The sequence below is a fragment of the Podarcis bocagei genome (genome assembly GCF_964188305.1).
Source record: "Podarcis bocagei genome assembly, chromosome: 1".
NCBI lineage: Eukaryota > Metazoa > Chordata > Lepidosauria > Squamata > Lacertidae > Podarcis > Podarcis bocagei.
Window position 1 is genome coordinate 50,299,270 of NC_138125.1, and position 23,779 is coordinate 50,323,048.

At 44.8% G+C, this 23,779-nt stretch overlaps 1 protein-coding gene across 1 annotated transcript; it reads left to right on the forward strand.

Annotated features, from left to right (window-relative positions):
- Positions 1 to 5,651: 5,651 nt before the first annotated feature.
- On the forward strand, positions 5,652 to 21,874 carry LOC308597331 (retinol dehydrogenase 12-like). The gene is made up of 7 exons (XM_081213226.1): positions 5,652 to 5,677; positions 8,537 to 8,655; positions 9,220 to 9,375; positions 12,405 to 12,509; positions 18,366 to 18,575; positions 20,069 to 20,258; positions 21,620 to 21,874. Exons 1-7 carry the CDS (start codon positions 5,667 to 5,669, stop codon positions 21,720 to 21,722), a joined length of 894 nt encoding a protein of 297 aa, XP_081069352.1. The 5' UTR covers positions 5,652 to 5,666; the 3' UTR covers positions 21,723 to 21,874.
- The last annotated feature ends 1,905 nt before the right edge of the window (positions 21,875 to 23,779 follow it).

The window sequence follows — 23,779 nt, forward strand, 5'->3', positions numbered from 1 at the left end:
CAAGTGTAGAATTATAATACAAAATACATATCCATATTTAGAGATTTCTCTGAATCTCCAGAGTTCCCACCCTCCTCTCCATGGGTCCAATTGTCAATTTTTTCAAATGCATATTATTTCATAATCCATATTTTATATCTCTCTGTTGTCCATGTTATTTGCTAAATTACAAGTGTTATTAGAATCCTGCTACTGTTTTCATCTGCTTACAGTGGTCAGATGATAACATTTGCTTGTACTTTTTATTCTGTATTTATGCTGATAATTGCTCATAACAGCTTTCAACATGGTTTGCACTGGTAGAAGTTTCCTTTCCAAAAAGTATACGTCCCATAACTTTTTATACCACAAATGGTTTTGGAGATTAGTTAGTTTGTTGTCCTGCTTTTGCTGTGCTGCAGCCCCTCTAGAAAGCAATAATGTGGTAACACTGGAGAAGTATTGCAGAACAACTAACCTAGCAGAATGTGTGGATGGTCTAGTATAAATCCACCACTTAATGCACTCTTGGTACATCAATGGCTTGTTGTTGAGTATACTCACAGAAAAATCCTGGTCTTAAGGGACCTCCCCCCCCATAGGTTTATTCTACACTGGTGCTACCTTCAGGTGCACCCTCCTGGCCTTTTCCCAAAGCTTATTAGTTGTCAAAATCTTGCTCTACAAATCAGTTCAACTCCTTATCCAAATTAAGACAAAAACACTGTTATGCCAAGCATAGATCTTCTTGTATGCTTTCCCTAGTCTTTACAACTGCTTCCTGATTTAAGGGAGCTTCTCCAAATCAGCACCAATCACTCAAACATTTTACAAGACAGGGCTGCCAACGTGAATAAAATATTGTGGGGGCCCAGGTAAGCTCCGCCCCACCTAATCACATGACACAGTGCACACACACCATTTGAATGAGAATGCCCATCAGCTTTGTGGGGGCCAGACCCCTTCGAATATTTTATTGTGGGGGCCAAAGCCCCCATGGCCCCTAGGAGTTGGCTCCTATGCCACAAGACAGGAGCAACATTACAGATCCCAAATAAGAGTGGGGTTTGAAACAGTTCCAGACATAGAACAAGATGCTTAATTCATCCAATGACGACGATCCATCTCTAACTGAAACACAAAGGGAGCATAGCACCAAACAATAGTATAGAAATATGAAATGACAATACACAGAGGAAAGCATACAAGAAGATCCCATAGCCATCACCTATTGAAACCAATTGAGACATATATCGGCTGCCTTGCAGAAGGCAGTGTATTCTCTCTTTTTTTGTTCTTAACAATCTCTTTTATTCGCAAATACCCCCTTCCTCCTAGCAAAGGCTACAGGGGCAATTCAGTGGAGTGTTAGCAGCACTAAAAATCCATTACATACTGTGCTTTCACATAAAGTTTAGCTTTACTTACTCGAGGGAGGCTAGTGGGGCTGAAAACTAACCCCTGGCTGTTATCTGGCTCTGCTGCTCATCACCCCTGGAGCCAGGGGGCCCTAAGTTAGGATTACTCCCTCTCTGCCCATCTTGCTTGGTATTGTGCAGAATGGCAACAGCATAAGGATCAGCAAGAGAAAAGGGGGCAGAGTGAGTTGAGGACACTATTATGATAAGGTATACAGTGGTACCTCAGGTTACATACACTTCAGGTTACATACACTTCAGGTTACGGACTCCGCTAACCCAGAAATAGTACCTCGGGTTAAGAATCTTGCTTCAGGATGAGAACAGAAATCATGCGGCGGAGCAGCAGCAGCAGCGGGAGGCCCCATTAGCTACCGTAAAGTGGTGCTTCAGGTTAAGAACGGACCTCCAGAATGAATTAAGAACGTAACCAGAGGTACCACTGTATTTGGTTGTAAAACACTTTTATTTATTTCTGAAAGTACAATGGTGGCACTTTATAACTAATACTCAAAATGCTTGTTGAGTACACGGGGGTTGCTGATACAACAGTAAAGTAAAAAAGGTAAAGGACCCCTAGATGGTTAAGTCCAGTCAAAGGCAACTATGGTGTTGTGGTGCTCATCTCGCTTTCAGGCTGAGGGAGCCGGCATTTGTCTGCAGACAGCTTTCCTGGTCATGTGACCAGCATGGCTAAACCGCTTCTGGTGCAACGGAACACTGTGATAAAAGCCAGAGCGTACAGAAACACCATTTACCTCCCTGCCACAGCGGTACCTGTTTATCTACTGGTACTGGCATGGTTTCGAACTGCTAGGTTGGCAGGAGCTGGGACAGAGCAACGGGAGCTCACCCCATTGCAGGGATTTGAACTGCCGACCTTCTGATCGGCAAGCCCAAGAGGCTCAGTAGTTTAGACCACAGCACCACCTGTGTATTCATACATGTATCCATACATGTACATACATGTTTGTATGTATACAAGTACTCCATCGCAGTCCAGGTCAGCCCCAAAGAGCTTGCTGTCATAATAGCAGAGGTGCCAATTGCTATGCAACTTCAGCCAACATGACTGAGCCAAGTGGACCACACAGTGTGGTGCCATCACCACGACAATGGTGCAGTGCTAGGCTCCCAAATATATTTCATGGAACTGCCCTGAGCCCAGAAAAAGGAGCATGTGTGGCCTAGTCTACTAGCCTATTTAAAGCCAGTGAGACCAGGAGCCAAGGAAGAGATGTCCAGGAGCACAGAGCTTGGCTCTAGGAGGGGAGAAGAGCAAAAGTTAATTGTGGATATCTAGTCACATAATTCCAAATAAATATGGGGTTACAAGATGGGCCATTACTACATGCTGGTCATTATAGCTCCTTATTAGCTGTCATCGCTGTGTCACAGTCCTTATGACAAAGACTGACATTTTGATTTATATCTCTACAGAGCAGTTCAGCTCTTGCAAGTTACCTTATTTCTTTTGGAAGCATACTTGACTTCTCGAGCACATGACAAGTTTGAAATGGGCAATAGAATTGCTTTCAAGTTGGTTCAAACACCCTCCTTTGACTCCCTAATGGGTGTTCTCCTTTTAGCCAGTGCATGAAAATATGACATTTCTGTTCAGCTTATGAACAGGTGGCAATCTCTGAGCAGTTCCTGTGCAGGCAGGGCTCATCTTGAGTTTAAAGGGCTCTTTTAGAGTAATATGTCTTGCTTGACCAACGTGTGATTTTTCTGAAGGTACTGTTGTGTTCTAGGAAGTGGGTTGCAGGAGGAGTATGCAACCCAAACCCTATACTGGGAATGGGAAGTGCCTCCATATCTGGAGGTGAGACAAATCATTGGCCACTGAGAAGCCTTTTCAGTTACAGTGCCCCATTCACCTCTAGAATGGAGCACATGGAAGATGGAGCTAGCTTCTTTCCCCCTGCTATTCAGGTCACAAGAAAGGAGATTCCGACTGAACATTGGGAAGAAATTTCTGACAGTAACAGCTGTTTGACAGTAGAACGGTCTCCCACAGGAGGTTGTGGGCTCTCTTTCACTGGAGGCTTTTACGCAGAGATTAGATGGCCATCTGTCATGGATGCTTTAGTTAAGATTCCTGCATTGCAGAGGATTAGACTAAATGACCCTTTGAATACTCTTCCAGTCAGGCTCACCTGGCACCTATTCTCATGTCTTTTTTGATGCAAGGTGAAGCCCTTTTAATTTTCCCAGACATCTAAAAGCTGTTTTGAATTGGCTTTATTCAGCTGGCATGCTGGTATGCTTTTACTGTACTGCTTTGCTAATTATACTTCTTGGTAATTTTATTATTTTAATCTATTTCAAATGATTTGCTAGCCATTCTGGAAATAGTAATATTGAAGTGCAGGGTAAGGTAGAAGTGGAGGAAGAGTGATAGTCAAGTACATTGCACAACTAGGCTTAAATGGGGGATTACAGTTTACTTAAACAATATGATGCAATTTACACTGATACCGGAGATTAGATTGGAATCATTTTGTGGGTGATCTCAAAAGAGTCTGCAAGCTATGGTTAGGGTGGTTTCTCATAATGGAAGTGGTGTGACACTTACCTTGATGAATCCAGGACTGAGGTGTTTTCTGTTGTTTCGTATTTTATTTTCTGCATAAAAAGAAATAAACCAACAATAAAAAGAGTCTATTTGGGAAGAGTTTACATAAAAAGGTTGTGAGCAATCTTATGATTGATTTTGACGTGTAATCATAATAAAGTTTGTGTGCTAATCAGGGCCTGCCAGCTATGAGGCAAGGTGAGGCAACTGCTTCAGGTGGCAGGATCCGCAGTGACAGTAGATTCCAATGTAGGATCTTTATTTTCCCCCGTGTGGCTGATGTAGATCTTCACTCACCCCTTCTTTCCTGGAGTGTGTGTGGGGCATTTTGTGGCTCAGTTCTTTTTGTGGCCAAAAGTGCCTCAGGCCAGCCCTGGTGCTTAACATCACTACATTGGTGTAGGTATTCCCAAGGCCAAACCAACAGCTGCTATGGACCTCCTCCAGCAGAAGAGAAACTATAAACACCTGCTGGCACGTAAGAAAAGGGAAGCCATTAAGAACACCTGAACATGACTTATTCAGGCAGTTAAATCCAATGATTCAGCCACATTCTGACATATCACATCTAGCCCACAAGGCTATGGCCCAACCATGGTGGACTGTCACATCCCCCCAGGGACCTGGGAGGCACACTTTCAGGAACTTTACTTGGACCGCTCTGCTGAAAATGGAAGATCTAGCCAAATTATAGGAAATCTGCCTATGTGGGCTCCAGTGATGGTGACAGAGATTAAGAACTAGGTAGCTCAGCTAAGACTGGGGAAGGCCCCAGGGGAAGGCCTAATCCCACCAGAGGCCATTAAAAACAATTTGGACTTCTGGGCCCCCACTCTGGCTTCACTCTTGACCTGCATTGACACCCATGGTCAAGTCTCCAAGGACTGGGGGCTTGCAATCATTGCCCCTATATATAAAAAGCTGATGAGATAAAACAAGATATATAGTCAACATCTATTTCTGTGTGGAATGGTGACATTTCAGTGAGAATACATACATTATATATTACCGGTACCTGTAATCCAGAAACCCAGTGGGCTGCTGCTGGGTGGACAAAACACTGTTTCTTCTCCAGCAGCAGATTGCATTGTCGGGCTTCAGAGAGAGGAAGAGAAGCCTTCAAGTTACACTATTCATACTCTTTAAAAAGTGTGTTTAAGATAGCCTCTTCTATTTTTTAAAGAAAAGCAGAAACATGGGGCTCCAATTTGCAAAGCACATCTGGTTCAGAAAGCAGGACCAGACCAATTTCCTGCTAAAAATCACCTTCTAGTTGCTGTTTGTGTCATAAACCCAATTGCTTTACTCTGATAGTGAGACAGAAGTACATTAACAAGTAGAGGCTATAGATCAAATCCATATAGTACACTTTATTTAGAAGTTTTATGAAATAAAATAAATATAAATATAAGTATAGTGTTGGGGAAATGCACTGGAAAGTGTGGGATGAAAAATGGTTGATGCAACATTCTACAACCTCCCTCCAGATAAATCAGGATGAATGCTCAGTAAGCAGCCTGTCACTCTCTTGGTTGCTCCCAGCTATTAGCATTTGCCAACAGGTGGTGTCATAACTTTCAGTTCTTGTAATTCGTTATTTCTAATCATGTGGCACTCCTCCCACACCTCTCACTGTTTTATTTATCTCAGTCAGTTGAGAAATTTCATTTGCAGAGGAGAAGTTTTCTACAATGTCTCTCAGGTTTGGGTTTCTTTATTTCACTAACTATCCTATGTAGGCTTTATTAACTTGTTCTCAGAACCGCAAGTAACATTTTGCATAGGCCACATGCATTTTTGTATGCAATACTGAAATACAAGAAGTGGACAAAACCAAGCAGGTTGCAGTCCTAACCCCACTTACCTGGGGGTAGGACTTACTTCTGAGTAGATTTGGTTAGGACTGTACTATGTGTAGATAATTTCTAACCTAATTTAATATTTTACTTTTTGCTGCACTTTTATTATGCTGGAAGTTTCCCAGAGTGGGTGAGATATAAGTAAAAAAATATTATTATTATTTAATATTCATTGAGGTTATGATTAATATCTCCTTGGCACACTGAAATGTTGTTGTTGTTTAGTCGTTTAGTCATGTCCGACTCTTCGTGACCCCATGGACCAGAGCACGCCAGGCACTCCTGTCTTCCACTGCCTCCCGCAGTTTGGTCAAACTCATGCTGGTAGTTTCGAGAACACTGTCCAACCATCTCATCCTCTGTCGTCCCCTTCTCCTTGTGCCCTCCATCTTTCCCAACATCAGGGTCTTTTCCAGGGGGTCTTCTCTTCTCATGAGGTGGCCAAAGTATTGGAGCCTCAGCTTCAGGATCTGTCCTTCCAGTGAGCACTCATGGCTGATTTCCTTAGGAATGGATAGGTTTGATCTTCTTGCAATCCATGGGACTCTCATATCTACAATTATTGCATGCATTGTGTGGCTCCCTCTCCCTTTCCCCCTCTCTCATTAAAATTGATAGGAACCTTTGGGTGAAGCCATGCGCTTTAAATGTATAGCGCAGATGTGACCTTAGGCTGCAATTGTGAGAGAAAGCCTTACTGAACTTAATGGGTATTATTTCTATTATTTCTGCAATTGTGCTACTGAACTTTTCCCTGGCTCCCTGTGTTATGTATTATCTGCTATCTCTTTTGTCTGTATTGTCGCACACACCCCAATTTTTGAGCAGCAATACATTCCAGGGAGTCTGGTGCTTATCCAGGGTTTGGCTTTCTAGGAAGAAATGTTATGAATTGGGGTGAGGGGGGCAGTCCCCTTCCAGACCTGCAATCCTGTATCCAGGGCTGGTCATTAAGTGGCCACCTAAGGTACAGACTTCAGGGACACACAGTACTGACCTTTGAGGGGCAGTTTTATATACGTGAGTTTTTGTAATATTGTATCTTATAAATTTCTGATAATCTTATTTTTCCCCACAAGACCTCTGCCTTTGAAAATTGAAATTAGCAGTTTTGTTTGTGGGGGTGCAAGTAGTTCAACCCAGGGTGCGAAATAACTTAGCACTGGTTACTGCCTGTATCTGTGAGGGAATGCAGAAGGCGAAGGTTGCCAAACCACTTGCTTTGTCAAGGGAATAGCTTTCGCTGGCTAGTTAGGTGGTACGATTTATCATAGCCAAAGAAGTTGCTCTGTGGCATAGAAACCAGCCTTTCCCCTCACCTGGCTGGCAAGTAGAAGAACAACAGCAGAGTTGTGTGAGGGAGCTGGAAGCTGGGAAACAGAGACATGACTTGCTCTGTGCTGGACTTGGGGGCTTCCCTAGAAACCATAGCAAGATCTATGGGGTTGCTAATCTCTATGGAGTCAAGCTCAGACAAACCTCAAATACCAAAACTAACATCCCTGGCCTATTTGTTTTCCTTCCTAGCATAGCATGGCATCCAGCCAGGTAAGAAGGAAGTGGGAATACCTACCTGCTCTTTGAAGCATCTACTGTGGTCATTATGGCAACACATCTATTTCTTACCTAACTTTTTAAGGTGTCAAAGCCATTCTGATCCTGATTGATTGATTATTGTTGTCATCGCTACTTATTATCTGCCCTACACCTTAAGGTCCCGGGGGTGGGGGTGACTTACGACATTTAAAATGCAATTATTGCACAATATTAAAAACAGATCGAAACAACTTATTTAACCAAGGAACCAGTTTGACTGGTTCACCAGGTTTCCCCTTGTAGAGTATAACCTCACAGACGAAAAATCACAGGCCTGCAAGACATCCACAGATATCATCCAGACTCATCTCCCAAACCAGTAGCAATATTCTTTCTTCAGATTTTTGCTTAATTGGTGTTGCATTTTTTTCATTTAAAGGGATTTTTTACCATGCTCTTCAGGTCAAAAAGGCTCGCTGCGTGTCTTAGAAAGGAAAGTCTCTGTTCTCTGGCATAGAATCTGAGGGTGCCCCCAGATTATTTTGTGGGAAAGAAGTCAAGCACATTCTGGAACTTTAGAATTCTACAGTCTAAATCCAGCTGCTTGTTGTTGTTACCGTATTTTTGGCTCTATAAGGCTCACTTTTTCCTTCCTAAAGAGTAAGGGGAAATGTGTGTGCGTCTTATGGAGTGAATGCAGGCTGCGCAGCTATCCCAGAAGCCAGAACAGCAAGAGGGATTGCTGCTTTCACTGCGCAGCGATCCCTCTTGCTGTTCTGGATTCTGAGACTCAGAATATTTTTTTTCTTGTTTTCCTCCTCCAAAAACTAGGTGCGTCTTGTGGTCTGGTGCGTCTTATAGAGCAAAAAATACGGTATATTTTTAAGCAGACTTCTTGTGGTTTGGAAAGTGATGTGGAAATGCATGAGCCAGAGGAGCAGGTTAAAGGATAGAATCACAGAATTGTAGAGTTAGGAGGGATGATGAGGGTCCTCTAGTCCAACCCCTGCAAGCAGGAATATTTTGCCCAATGTGGGGTTCAAATCCACGACCCTGACGTTAATAGTCTCATGCTCTAGCATCGGAGCTACCCAGAGGAGCAGACCAAGAGAAAACCTCTATACATACCAAAGTAACATTTACGGCTGCGCTCTCTTATGTTTTAGGAAGTGGTTTGCAGGAGGAGTATGCACATCAACAGCTCGGCTGGATGGAAAGGTGGCCGTGGTCACAGGGGCTAACACTGGCATAGGGAAGGATACTGCCAAGGACCTTGCACGAAGAGGCAAGTTGTCTGTCCATGCATCATCCACCACATGCCACTCAACCCAAATTGAGTGGGACATCTCTGAATTACAGAAGCCATCCTGTTTTTTGGTCCAGTACTCTGCTGTGAGTCAGCTGGTTTGTGCCAGACCAAAAGACACTCTTTTTTTTTGTTTGTTTGTTTGTTTCATGCTCTCCTGCAAATTGGCTCTCTCACACCAGAGCGCTGGACCAAAAGACACTGGCTCCCATGAGAGCACCCCTATTTTCATACATTCAAGGGTATTTTTCTTGAACATAGTAATGGTTAATTAGACAAGGGCAACTACTTCAAATGCTTGCGGTGAGCTTTAAAAAGCTGAGTATTACTCCCTTCCACAATGATTCACAATTCATTGCTGCCTATAACATCTGCTGGCAAAAGGGCTTTTACATATATTTATATTTACATACTCATATTGTAGAAATTTTATATTATTTTATATTTTGTTCCATTAAAAGAAATTAGTCTAGAAAGACAGGACCAAGTTTAGAAACAGCTTGTTTGCCTTATTCCTCTTTTCTATTAATTTCCCTTTTGAAGGTGGTCGTGTCATCCTTGCCTGCAGAGATATAGCAAAAGGGGAAGCAGCAGCCCGTGAAATTATAGCCGAAACAGGGAATCAGCAAGTTATTGTGAAAAAACTGGACCTGTCTGATAGCAAATCTATACGGGCATTTGCAGAAGATTTCCTAAAAGGTATGACTGACTAAAAGTTGGCACCTGTGTAGTTACTGGTCCTAGAGATAATCTATGTGGAGTCAAGAGTTTCATAGGTTTTGTTTAAAATAGAGAGGTGTTTGTCTGGCTTCCCCATGTGTTCTTTAAACCAGGGATCAAAAACCATTTTAGACCAGGGGGCACATTTTGAATTTTGAGAGAGTGCTGACTGCTCCAGTCACAAAATTGCTGTAATGGGGGCCATGGCTTAACACAACATGGCTGCCATGGCATAACACAAAAGAAAAGAGAGAACAGTCATTGCTGATTTTCCACCCTTACCCCGCCCTTGGACATCCTCATGCTTAGCACAGGAAGCCATCTATGTCCTGCTGGTCCTGATTGTAGTGACACAGCTGTTAAAGGCAAAAGATTCCCGTTTTCTCCATTTCTAAACAAAGCGAAGGCTGACATCCTGTAGCCATTTACCTGGTGTTATAAGTGACAAAACTGCTCCTTTCCCCTTATGGGGTACCCAAGAGCCCATATAGAGTCCTTTCATAGGTTCTCTATCAGTAGGAGAAAATAACAGAGACCAGCCAGAGAATATTGAGAAGCAAAGCAGCTAGTAAGCCTGATCTTTATTGACTGTTGCAACAGGGTGCTCCCCCACACACAGGAGAGAGGAGGAGGACCCAGAACCAAGATGTGTCCACCCTTATATAGACATTTTAAATTGCCCGCCCTGGAGTCCAAGACCACCCACAGAAACATCATACATACATCACGGAAGGGGTGTAGCCCAAGACCACCCCCCAGATACATCATACCTACATCACAGAAAAGGCGGTCTACAACAAACCTGAGTGCGTTGTTTATCTCCTGGCAAGTTACCTGATTGCATTATCTGGGTTTTGGCCACTCTTTTGTTATTATAACTACTTAATTCCTGAATCTAGGTCACAGGCTCACACCCAGTTCATATCTTGAATATGCCCTTAAGACAGGATTTGTGAGGACAGGATTTGTGAGGAAAGAGACAAGGGGAAGGTTTCTCACTTTGACCTTGAAGAGAAATATTTGAGGTCAATTTGTTCAGGACCTTGTCTATGGGGTTTCAGATGTGTGGTTTATATATACAGTTATCAAAAATTATTTATTTTATATATGACCTAAATTTTTTTATAACACTGGGAATAACCCCCACTGAACACAGAGACACCTGAAGTAGAAATGTATCCCATTATACTGGAAATTAACAATGCTGTGAATTCTTAATAAGTACTTGGACATTAGTTTCTGCACAGCAGGAGACATGCCTGAGCCGTTTTGCAAATTTAACATTTTGTATTTGCCGTTTGAGGAGGGAATTATTTAACACCAACTTTCATTTATTGTGTAATATTTACAGAAAATAACTTTTAGTAGGTACCTAGTCTTGAATGAGTCCACTACAGAAAAGATGCATCCTGGTTGCTAGGGAAAAAGAAGTTCAATCTATGGAGATTCCAAGAACTGCTAGAAAATAAGACAGAAGCAGGAAAAGTACAGTAAAGGGGAGGGGTAAACAGAAACTTTTAATGACCTCAGGGATTTCTATTGCCTGGTGTCCAACAACTTACTTTACAGTCACCACATTGACTTCACTAATTGGCCTAAAAACACTGGCAGGTGGGAGCAGTGATTCATTTCACATAAATCACTTAGAAGGGAGTCTGCACATTTTGCTTCATAACTTTCATTCTTCAGCCCCACTCACCTCACAGAGTGTTTGTTGTGGGGGAGGAAGGGAAAGGAGAATGTTAGCCGCTTTGAGACTCCTGAAGGGGAGTGAAAGGCGGGATATCAAATCCAAACTCTTCTTCTTCTTCTAAGAGGGCTAGAGACTTAATTTTTTAAATAGAAGCTTAGAGTCTAGGGAACCTGCCTGAGGGCACCAAAGAAGGCCTTGTGCCTGCTTGGCGATCTCCACTTTAAACCTTCCATGACAATGTTCTTGCATTTAAGAGGAGCTAACCTTTTGCTTGGAAGCTTTCCCTTGAACCTTTCTGGCACTTTGAAGCAGGAGATGGATCATTCCACAGCTTCCATTTGAATTTTGAGATGTCTTATATAAAACATCTGGCAATGTTAACTGTCAGAGACATGGTAGATGGACCTTAGGTCTGACCCAGAATAGCTATTCTTATAATCTGTCTCATTGCACTCTTGGGCACTCTTACTTGTAGGTCTGATTAAAAGGATGATATGCTTTTGAGTAAACACGTTTAAGCATGTATGCCACATTTTGCCTGAAAGGGTAATAATATATATGTGTGTGTAGGAATGACTGTTCAGCTCTTTAGACATAATAAACCCTGTTAATGATAGTAGTGTTCTATCCAAAACATGTGTCACTCAGAATGGACACAGGGTATATTATATATTTAGCTAACAATAAAGGTTTAGAGATAATTGTTAAATAAATAATAGTCCATGAAGTTGGACTACTACAATTGCCAAAACCCATTCAAAATGGGTATGTATGCACTCAGATACTTGAGCAATAAGGATACATATAATATTCACTGGAAATTACTCTGAGGTAATAGCCCATTCATATAATCCATTTCTTTCCCACTAGTGCTTCCATTTATTTATTTATCCTGTCACATGGTCCAACAGGTGGTGGTATCTCACTATTTACCTAAACTAGTAGGAGATCTTGGCAAGAACCATCAACCCTCTGTCTGATAGAAGTTTAAATTCCCTCCACCTGCCAGTCCTGTCGGTTAAACTGTAAAGTTTTTCCGTAGACTGAGTAACACAGTCTAATATTTCCTCACTTAGTATTTGCTAATTATTTTAATCAATTTACTATACTGTACTTCCTTGTTCCCAACATATATATTCACAGTAACCTTAAATCATAGAATAAAATAAAGCATCAAATAAAGCATCTATGACAGATAGGTGGCCATGTAACCAAATGCTAGTTATGATAAGAGCCTTGCTCCTTAAAACATCTCAGTCTTCTTGTCTTTGGTATTTTCTGCTTAATACCCAATCTCGGCCATTATTTCCTGTAGAGGAGAAGAAGCTCCATATCCTCATTAACAATGCAGGGGTGATGATGGTTCCCTATTCCAAGACTGCTGATGGTTTTGAAATGCATATTGGAGTCAATCACCTTGGTAAGATCAAGAGACATCGATGTGATAAATGGATATATTACCTGGCTTCTCTTTGCCTTTGCTTATCTTCCCTGCTCTTTCCCCCAGATTTCACAGATTATTTCTGTATTTGTAAACCTGAGTTTATACAGGAAAAGCATAGAGACAGGCGTTGTTGAGGGTAACACCATGAGGATTACACAAATTAAATTTGAACGCAAAAAGTTATAGAGACACTGTAAACTCCAGTATGGACAGGCCCCAAGTCACAGTCCCCTGGAGATTTAATTAAATTATTTATACTGTGCCCATCTTGGTTGAATTTCATATATTCATTTGAACTAACCAGCCAATTTTTTGGTTATCTATTTCTAGTTGATTTATAGTACAGTAAAATTAATGTCATTTTGTTTGATTTTTTTAAAAAAACCATAATGTGTTTACATTATTGTGAGTACTATTTTTGTTCTAAAGGTTAGTTTTACATTATACATATGTGTGCCCATAAGCTCTAGAAAAAGGTAAACGTAAAGGACCCCTGAGCAGGGACCGAGCAACGGGAGCTCACCCTGTCACGGGGATTTGAACTGCCGACCTTCTGATCGGCAAGCCCAAGGCTCAGTGGTTTACACCACAGTGTCAGCCACGTCTGAAAGAGGTCTGTGCTGCCAAAGCCGGCATAGATAAAACTCCAGGCTCGCTGCCAGTTACAATCTTTTTGATTTATTTACAAAGTTCAAAAGAACGTTTCCAGAGCCTTAAAGCATGTCCGACCCTGTCGGCAAAGATGCCTCGTCTGGCTTTTTTTAACGTTTTCTTGCCCAACATGCTAGTCGGCGGAAACCCCGCCTCTGATTTCCTCTGTTCAAAGAATAACTGGTTCCGTGCTCAGCCTCCCCCCTCCCTGCCTCCTCTTCGCTGTCAGACGACAGACTACTAATTATCTCTTTCGGCTCTCTATAAGTGCTGGTCTCTCCCCTTAGCTCTTTTGCCATTTGCCTCTCCCTGACACCCACCCCTTCCTCAAAGGCCCCCTCCCACTCAGGAGACCCGACTGTACCCATCTCTCTTTCCTCTGGGGTGGTAGGGGAGAAGCCAGCAAAACTACCCTCCTCCTCATCCGTCTCATCGAACACCCCCTCCAACCCCCAGTTCCTGGTGTTCCCCAATAGATGCCTTCATCCTCGTCCGATGATGGGAAACCTTCAAATTCCTCTTCGTCGTCTGTTGTTTCGAACACCTGTTGAAAGAACCTACCCCGGGTTTTGGGTTTGTCAGGGGAAAAACTGTGGAACTCCTCCACCAGACCCTTGTCGGTGAAACTGTCTTCCGGGACCCAGGTATTCTCTGATGTTGGGGCCCCTTCCCATGCCACCAAATATTCCAAATTCCCCCCTGTAATGTGTATGGGTTGCTCGTGCGTAAGTTGCCGCCTCTCCAGGCTTTGTTGCCTTGCTAAACCTTTAGTCTGGGCAGCCCTTCACTTCGTGGCTGCCTCAGTCGCTAGCAGAATCCGTCAGTGGGCGTTTCTTAAATCTTTTCCAACATAAAAGTTGTTTGACACCCAGTCTCCTCCACAAACTGTTCGGCTGCAGGAACACTCCACGACTCCTCTCCACTTCCCAGGAAATCCCTTGGATGACGCCCGTGATTGGCAAAGAACAGAGTCATCCCAGTGGATACATTCTCTGCGTTATTGTAAGCAAACTCTGCCAGGGCTAGTTTGTCCACCCAATCGTTCTGTTTTTGACTCACGTAACACCGCAAATACTGTTGCAAAACAGCATTCGCCCTCTCCGCTTGCCCATTGGTCTCGGGGTGCCTAGCCGCCGTGAAACTCACTTCCACCTGCAGCAACCCCATGAGCTTGCGCCAAAAGCGTGAGGTGAATTGAGCCCCCCGGTCCAAAACCACCCGTGCAGGTACCCCATGCAACCTAAACACATGCTCTACAAACAGCTTGGCTGTTTCTTCCGCCATCACGGCATGCGAACAGGTCACGAAATGGCACATTTTGGTCAGGAGATCCACCACCACCATGATAGCGGTCTTACCCTCACATCTGGGCAGATCAGTGATAAAATCCACCCCCACTACCTCCCATGGCTTTCCGGGTGTCGGCAACGGTTCCAGCAACCCTGCTGGCGCCGCCCTTTCCCCTTTGGCCCTCTGGCATGTGTCACACCCTCTCACATATTCCTTTACATCCTCTCTCACCCTGGGCCACCAAAATTCCCGGGTGACCAGTAGCATGGTCTTATGCTGTCCAAAATGCCCTGCCGTGCAGCTGTCGTGGAGTTGCTTGAGAATTCTGCCCCGAAGGTTTTCACCTGGAACATACAAGGCCCCCCTATGGTACAGGAGCCCCCCTTTCACTTCAAAACCCCCCTCGGCGCCCCCTTTTTCTCTTAACTCCCCCATCTTTTGTCTGGCAAAGTCATCGTCTCTGAGCAGTTGCATTAGTTCATCGTCCTTGACCAACGTCCCCACACACATCCATTTGCTCTCGGGGAACATCAGCCTTGCCACCAGAGGTCCTTCTCCCGTCATATACTCGGGTTTCCGGGGCAGCGCATCCGCCCTCGCATTCTGCTCTCCTGGCACATATTGGATCTTAAAGTTGAAGTTGGCAAAGAACTCTGCCCATCTTATCTGTCTCTGGCACAACACCCGTGCCGTACACCAGTACTCCAAATTTTTGTGGTCCGTGCACACCAAAATTTGGTGCTTTGCCGCAATCAGGAAGTGCCTCCATTGTTTGAAAGCAGTGACGATCGAAAGCAATTCTTTATCATAGATGGTGTAGTTCTGCTCCGATTTGTTCAGTTTCCGTGAAAAAAAGGCACACGGCCGCCACTCCCCCTTTTGATCTGACTGCAGCAGCACCGCCCCTATCGCCCGATCAGACGCATCTGTCTCCACACGTAGTGGTTGAGCGGGGTCAACGTGGATCAGTTGCTCCTCCGAAGTGAAAGCCCTCTTAAGCTTCTCAAACCCTTCTTGGGCCTCCTGCATCCACTGAAACCTTTTCTTGACACTGAGACAGTCCGTTATGGGTGCAGTCAGTTTCGCGAAATCATTGATGAATTTCCTGTAGAAATTGCTGAAACCCAGGAAACGCTGAACATCTTTCCTGGTCTTGGGGCTCTCCCATTCCACCACCGCCTTCACTTTCTCCGGATCCATGGCCAAACCTTGGTCCGACAGCCGGTACCCCAGGAATTCGACTTCCTTTACGTGGAACTGACATTTCTCCAGCTTGACCCACAAGCGATGCTCCTTAAGTTTGCTCAGGACCTGATGTACGTCCTTCACGTGCTGTTTCTCATCTTCGGAGTACACTAGCAAGTCATCCAAAAAGAAAATGCAGTTCTTGTACAGCAAAGGTCCTAGTATGTGGTGCATGAAGGCTTGGAAACAGTGACTTCTGCACTGCAAACCGAAGGGCATGACGAGATACTCAAACGCCCCCAGCGGGGTGAACATAGTGGTCTTCCACTCATCCCCCTCTCGCACTCGGATGAGGTTGTATGCCCCCCGGAGGTCCACCTTGGTGAAAATCTTCCCTTTCCACACCCCGGCCAGAACATCGTTGAGCCTTGGCATTGGGAAAGCCACCGGTTCCGTCAGGCTGTTCAGCATTCTAAAGTCCACTACAAGCCTCCTCTCTTTAGTCGATTTCTTGTCCACGAAGAACACAGGGCTCCCCCCTGCCGCCTTGGATTCCCTGATGAACCCCCTTCTTAGATTTTTCTCAATAAAATCCTTTAGGTCCTTGATCTCCCCCTCCGACATGGAATAGGTCTTTCCCACGGGCAACGTGGCCCCTGGGACCAGGTTGATCTGACAATCATATGGTCGATGCAGCGGCAACGCATCAGCCTCTTTCTCGCTGAACACCTCCTGTAGATCCCTGTAACAGGACGGGATCTCGGTCGTCCCCGCTCTGCATGCTGCTGCCCTCCTGCCCTCCGTTTGTTGAGGTTGCTCTAGACCCAGGCAGTTCTCCATGCAGTGCGTCGAACCGAACGTCCGAGACCGTTGATGCCAGGAAACCACTGGATCGTGCAAAGCCAATCAGCTCATGTCCAATATGATAGGCGGACCCGCCAGCGTGGCCACGTGAAAGGCGATGACCTCGGAGTGGGTAGACACCCGCATCCGCATTGGAGGTGTTCGATGCGTCACTTCACCTCCCAGCATTTCTCTTCCATCAATTGTGGTCACTTGCAGCGGAAAATCCAAAGGCCTCAGGTTCAGTTGGTGCTGCGCTGCAAACTCCTTGCTAAAAAAAGGACGCTGAAGCTCCAGAATCAACTAGGGCCAACTCCTCCACTGCCTGGCCATTTGGGAGTTCTAGGACCGCCTTCAACACTATGCTTGCTTTGGGGTGCCCAAACCGAGGACTTTCGGTGCTGCTCCCTCCTGGCTGTTGCCCCGGTCCCCCACCAGCCAGGCTTCTCCGTTTCCCGAAGGCTGGGCTTTCTCTGCCTCTGCCTGTTGGGTGGCCCCCACCATTCCCTGCCAGTTACGACGCTCTGGACACACTCTGGCAAAGTGCCCAGTTTTCTGACACACAAAACACCTCTTTGCCGCTTGCCAGTCTTTTTTCTTCTTCCCGCCCGACCGTTGTGCTTTCAAACTCTCCCGCGCCCGGGCTGTGCCTATCTCCATGGGCTCCTGCTCTTGTCGACGTTCTGAGGCAGCTGCAGGCATTTCAAGAATGCGGTCACCATGGAAACTCCGCTCTCTGCCTTGCTTCCTTTCCTGCCATCTGGCTTCCTGTCTCAAACCCACCGCAAGAGCAGCCTTCATTAATTCGTCCATGTTTTTAGGGCGGGGGCCCCTTGCAAGCTCGTCCTTAATTTCTTGGTTCAGTCCATTTTTAAACAAAGCTTGTACAGGGTCTGCTTCTAAATCCCAACCCACTTTCTGCACGAGCATAGTGAATTCTGACCAGTGACTGCGTACCATGGATTTGCCTTGTTTCAAAGCCAAAAGCTCCTCCTGTGTCTTGTCAATTAAACTTTGATCTGCATAGATAAAGTCCATAGCTTGCCAAAACTTGGCCACATTTCTGAGGGCTTCATTATTCGAGGCTATTAACGACCATATCCAACTTCTAGCCCATCCCGACAGGTGCCTAATTATGTGAGCAACTTTCTGGGCATCATCCCCAAACTGAGCCGATTGGAGCTCTAAAAAATATTTCATCTCAGTTTTGAAATCCAAGTAACTTTCCGGGTCGCCATGGAACCTTTCCACCCACACTGGCTTGCCCCCATCTGCTGATAGCCCACCTGTGGGTCCTCTCTGAGCAGCTCTGGCTTCTTCCAGACGGGCCTGCAAGTCGGACGATCTCTGTTCCAGAGCGACATTTCTCTTCCTCAGCTCCAACACCTCCTTCTCCATTCTGAGGCTTATTCCTTATTCCACCAGCTTTTCAGCAGCAAGGGAGACGAGGCATGCTGAAAGAGATGTGTGCTGCCAAAGCCGGCATAGATAAAACTCCAGGCTCGCTGCCAGTTACAATCTTTTTGATTTATTTACAAAGTTCAAAAGAACGTTTCCAGAGCTTCAAAGCATGTCCGGCCCTGTCGGCAAAGATGCCTCGTCTGGCTTTTTTTTACGTTTTCTTGCCCAACATGCTAGTCGGCGGAAACCCCGCCTCTGATTTCTTCTGTTCAAAGAATAACTAGTTCCGGGCTCAGCCTCCCCCCTCCCTGCCTCCTCTTCGCTGTCAGACGACAGACTACTAATTATCTCTTTCGGCTCTCTATAAGTGCTGGTCTCTCCCCTTAGCTCTTTTGCCGTTTGCCTCTCCCTGACAACGTCCGTAAGCTCTAGTAAATAATTGTAAATCTCCTCTCCCTTTAGGGCATTTTCTCTTAACATTCCTGCTGCTGGACCGTTTGAAAGAGTCAGCCCCAGCTCGGATAGTGAATGTGGCTTCACACCTCCATGCTTCTTGGCGGATAAACTTCGAGAACCTGCAGGGAGAGAAATACTACAATGGGTTCCTGGCATACTGTCAAAGCAAACTGGCTAATGTTCTGTTTACCAGGGAGCTGGCTCGTAAATTGCAAGGTGAGCTTTAAGAATGAAATGCTAATGGCGCACAACCACTCATATGTACGTATATAATAGGGTTGCCCATAGCCAAAGCCTGGATGTGAGAGGAAGGGGGAAGTCACAGATTACTGAAAGGTTGCACGCATGAGAGACACCCCAATCTCCAAGCGGTGAGAGACTCTAGGGATACCAGCACTTACCCAGTGTTCAGCTTTCTTGGAATGAGGTCAGTGGAGACTGTGGTGTCTATAAGATATATGGTTTTATTTACACATACATACAATCTCAGCATATGATGGAGGGACTCATAGCATTAGCACAGCATAGATCTTGCTTCCTCATTTATTTGCTGGGAGCCCCAAAGTCCAGCACAGAGGTAAACATGTCTCTCTCCCAGGCGCTGCAGCATCTCCCCACTTCCCCTCTCACTCGCAAGCAACTTTCCAACTCTCAGCTCCTTTGTTGTCCTTTTGCTTCTTTGTCACCTAGATGCAGCTAATTTCAACATAGCTCATTCCTTTGAAGTGAAGCAGAGCACTACAGTGACTGTCTGGTCTTTGAATTCAAAGAGCTTGCCTGACTGGCTCCCAACCTCCCCCAATCTCGTAACCAAAGCTGGGATGAAATTTAATGGACGCATCAGAATGAAATGACTCTGCATTTAAAATTCCTTATGGGAAAGCTATTAAAAGTATGATTTGGAGCCGTGGGTAGAGAAAAGGTTAGGCATCACCACATCACTTCTATGTTTCTCACTGCTCCCAATGAGGAATTTCAAATATTGCACATTGAAAGGGGCCATTGGGCTAACCTGACATGCATTTTGTAGGCGTTGGATGTCTAAATTGTCCTAATATTGTATCTTACCCATGCCATTGCCAGTGGCTTCTAATGTTATCTAAATTAAGGGTTTTCAGTGATTTATGAATCCACTTTCCACAGTCTCAAATGCTTCTTTATCCCCAAGTATGTTTCAGCCAAGCCATCTCACTGCTGTCTTTCCTCTCAGTTCAAACTCAAACTGGTTCCGAAGTGCTTATTTGCTCCCTTTGGCAAGCTCTGATAAGTGTTGCTAGTTCCCAAACTGTGCTGGGCATTGCACTTCAAGACTGCAGGGAGAGAGGGAGATCCCCAGCCATCAAGACAGATTAACATTCTGTTCATCCCCCCCCCCCAATATGTAAACCATTCATTTAGTATGCTATAACAGATTTCAGTTTAAGAGATGTTAACTTTTTGCTTGTTTATAATTGTTTATAATTGTTTATAAATGTCTTGTTTATAATTTTTTTGTGTGTGTGTTTTTAAAATGGCTTTGTTAAACCCTCAATACTAATTGAGTGCTGTACAAGGTTCTCTGCATTGCAATGATATTGTGTGTATTACAGTGAAAAGGGTGGTCCAATACTAGCTGCCTTACAGGGTACATGGGAACAATATTACTCCTTTCCTTTTGAACCTTTGGATTCATATATTTCGGTTGACGTTTCTGCTTTATGTTTTTCTAGGCACTGGAGTTACTGTCAATGCTTTACATCCTGGTGTGGTTGATTCTGAATTGGCGCGTTACTCATATACGTCAGGAATTTTTAAAGCGGTGTTTAGGTTCACGTTTAAGACACCAAAAGAAGGAGCCCAGACCAGTATTTACTGTGCAGTGGCAAAGGAACTGGAGTCAGTGAGTGGGCAATATTTCAGGTGGGTCTGGGATTGTGATTTGCAGTTGGAATACAGACATCTGGATCCAGCACATCTGGATAAAGTTTTCTGTGGTAATGCTCAGAGGTGCCCACATCAGACCCAGAAGGCAATATTAAAATGGCACATTGCACATTAAAAGAAAGAGATCATATGCAATAGCTCTAACTTAAAAATAGCCGTGTGGACATGGGTTGTGAGAAGTCTTTGCCTCTGGTACAGCAGACACAGTGCAATTGCTCCTGCGAACTATTAAAGGTAAAGGTAAAGGACCCTTGACAGTTAAGTCTAGTCATGAACGACTCTGGGGTTTTGATGCTCATCTCACTTTACTGGCCGAGGGAACCGACATTTGTCCGCAGACAGTTTTTCTGGATCATGTGGCCAGCATGACTAAGCCGCTGCTGGCGAAACCAGAGCAGTGCACAGAAATGCCATTTACCTTCCCCGCCGGAGCGGTACCTATTTATCTACTTGCACTTTGATGTGCTTTCGAACTGCTAGGTTGGCAGGAGCTGGGACCGAGCAACGCAGGGATTCAACCTAGGCCCTAGGCTCAGTGGTTTAGACCACAGCGCCACCAGCATCCCATCTTCGAACTATATAGAAGCCATACAGAAATAACAAAGCTACTATCAGGAACATCCAGACAGAAGAAAAGCCCTTTTCATACACAGTCAATTGGGGGGGTATGTGTCATATACCAAAATTTGCCCCTTACCCTTTCAACGGTGGACAGGACAGCTTCTTTATCTTGTGAACTGCCCTGATAAAGGGGAGTATGTAAATTTAATAAACAACACCAACAATAATTCATTATTATTTTTTGTAACTTGAGAAATGACAAGCAGTTTGCTGTCAGTGGGCTGGCCACTAATTCCTTCACTCTCAAATGATTCAGATGCAGCTTCAGTTTGGGGGGGGGGCAAGCTGAAACAAAGCCATAGTGTCTCCTTATCGGCAACCACCATGTTTTGTGGCAACTGTCTCAGCCACCAATGACTGCAGAAATTAGGCAAAGTGCAGTGGACAGTGCCCCATACAAAAACAATGAAAACATCCCCTTTGTTCAGGAGTTTGAATTTGCTCTGATGTGATCACTCAGTTAATAGGTTTGGCTATTCCTCATCTTGCTTGTCAACCCTATTGAATTGTCTGAGACTTACTTCTCAGTAAACATGTATAGGATTGTGCTGCTGGGGTAAGCTTAGCCCACTGTTGTCCATAAACCCAATTTGCTATCATATTGATTTGGGAAATACGCTCAATGTTTACTCAGAATTCTAATTCTTTGATGGTTTTGAATGGCTTAACAAATGATTAACAAAGTGCCTAATGAAATATTTTCTTTCTTTCTACAGTGACTGTAGATCAGCCTGGGTTGCTCCTCAGGCTCGTAACAAAGAGACCGCAAAAAAGCTCTGGCAAGTCAGCTGTGAGTTGATGGGCATCCAGTGGGAGTGAACTGGGGTGGGTCTGTGGTTGACATTCGTAGACAGAATGTGAATGCAACCAGAAAGAAATAAACTATCCTTATCTTCTCATGTGTAGATGTCAGTGTCTAGCAGGCACTTTATAAACATAGATTGTATATTAATAAAATATGTTCTAATCAACACTGAGTTCTACTCTTTGGTGACCTGAAGACAGTGATACTTAGCTGCCAACACATAACTGCTTCCCGGGGGGGGGGTGAATCTGCCCTAATTGGTTTGTCATATAACTTTCACATGTAAACCTGTTAGATTGGTTGGATTTTGAGAAATTATCCCTACATAGAGGAGGGCAAAAGTATTTTTTTTTATGTGCTGAGTCAGAATCTTCTTCCTTCACTTCACATTGAAAACTCTTTTTAAAAAACCCACAAAACACTGCACGCTTTATCTGAAAATGGAAGTCTGTAGTCACATCCACACCAAACATTTAAAGCACATTTGTACCATTTTGACAGTCATGGCTCCCCACAAAGTATCCTGAGAACTGTAGTTTACCCCCCAAGCTACAATTCCCAGCACCCTTAAAATTACAGTTCTCAGGATTCTTTGAGGAAAGCCAAGCTTAGGGTTGAACCAGTGAAGGCGGTGAAGGTCCTGTGTGAGTGCCTGGAGGCGGTTGGAGGATGGATGGCGGCTCACAGTGAAAGGAAACAGTTAGGGTTACCCCAAACAGCCCTAAAAACTGTTTGTGAATTCTCCCCCCCAGCCAGGCCTCGCCTCAAGCATTTTAAAACTGCATTTCCTCTAAGACAAAAAGCATTAGCCAAGCATATTCTGCTTGCTGTAACTAAAAAGGTAGAGAAACAAAGGTAGAGAACAGCCCATTGTTTCCCAGGCCTTTCTCAGGCTTTTGGCCTTGCTAAAAACCACATTGCAACTTGCTTTCTGTCCGGGAACCATGCCAAAGCACAAGAATGAAACAACTGGAACACTCTGAAACCCTCTCACCCCCTTTCCTGGGAAAAGTCCCAAAATGGTCCCAAGACAGAAACTTTCTGTTCATGCTCAGGGGAACTCATGGGCAGGACTCTTGAAGAAGGAGGAGAAAGTGGGAAGGAACTGAAAGGGGATATATATACTCTGTGCAATGGCTGTGAACTTCATGCTTGTTTTGTGACTTATCACACTTGCTCCTGTGCCCACCCTGGTTGGCAGAATAAAAAGCTCTTTCTCTGGATTTAACCCCTTGGTGTCATTTGGCTCCTTTCGTCCTTGCTCGGGTGCAACATTTTCCTACCTATGGTTTAAAGGGCCTAGAAAGGCTACATTTTCTGGAGCATTGGCCGGGAAAAAGCACGTTCCCCGGAGTTGAGGGACAAAGGTCCAGGGCGTCACTGCGAGGCGAACAGCTCGGGCTCCGGGTCAACAGTTCCAGCGCGCATCCTGCCAAGTTCGTGGGAGGGACTGGCCACCCATTCCTGAGTAGACACGCGACAAGTGACGGAGAGAAATAGCAATGGCCGTGCAGAAGGAAGGTACCTTGAGGAACAAGGTAGGCTCCACAGGGTTTTAGGTGGGAGCAAGAAAAAAGAGTTTGATCAGCTCCAGTAGGGCAGTAAAAGGTGCCACTGGTTTTAGTTTCGCCCAGCAAAGAAGCAGTAAAGGTGCTGCTGGGCCCTGGTCGAAGTTGAAGCGCTGCCTGTTGGTTGTTGGTTTTGATAAAGTGCCACTGGTTTTTGGCTTGCCCAGAAAAGCAGTAGGATGGGTGGTGCTGGGCACCGGGTTGGGGGAGGTGCATCGGTTTTTCTGAATGTGCGTGTGGGGACACTCCAGTGAATGTTTTGAGTGTGTGAGACGTTGGAAGCACATTGGAAGCAACGTGACTGAGTGAAAAAATAACTAGGAGGGTGGAGTGTCCCAGTTTCCCAGTGTCCAAGTGTTCCAGGGTCCCAGGGTCATGGAGAAAATGCAGTAAAACAACTCCCGTGACCCCCCTGCAATGTTTCCTGAACAAATTGGAAAGATGCCACTCAAGTAGATGATTGAGGATTTAAAACTGAAGAAAAATAGACTCCAACACTTATG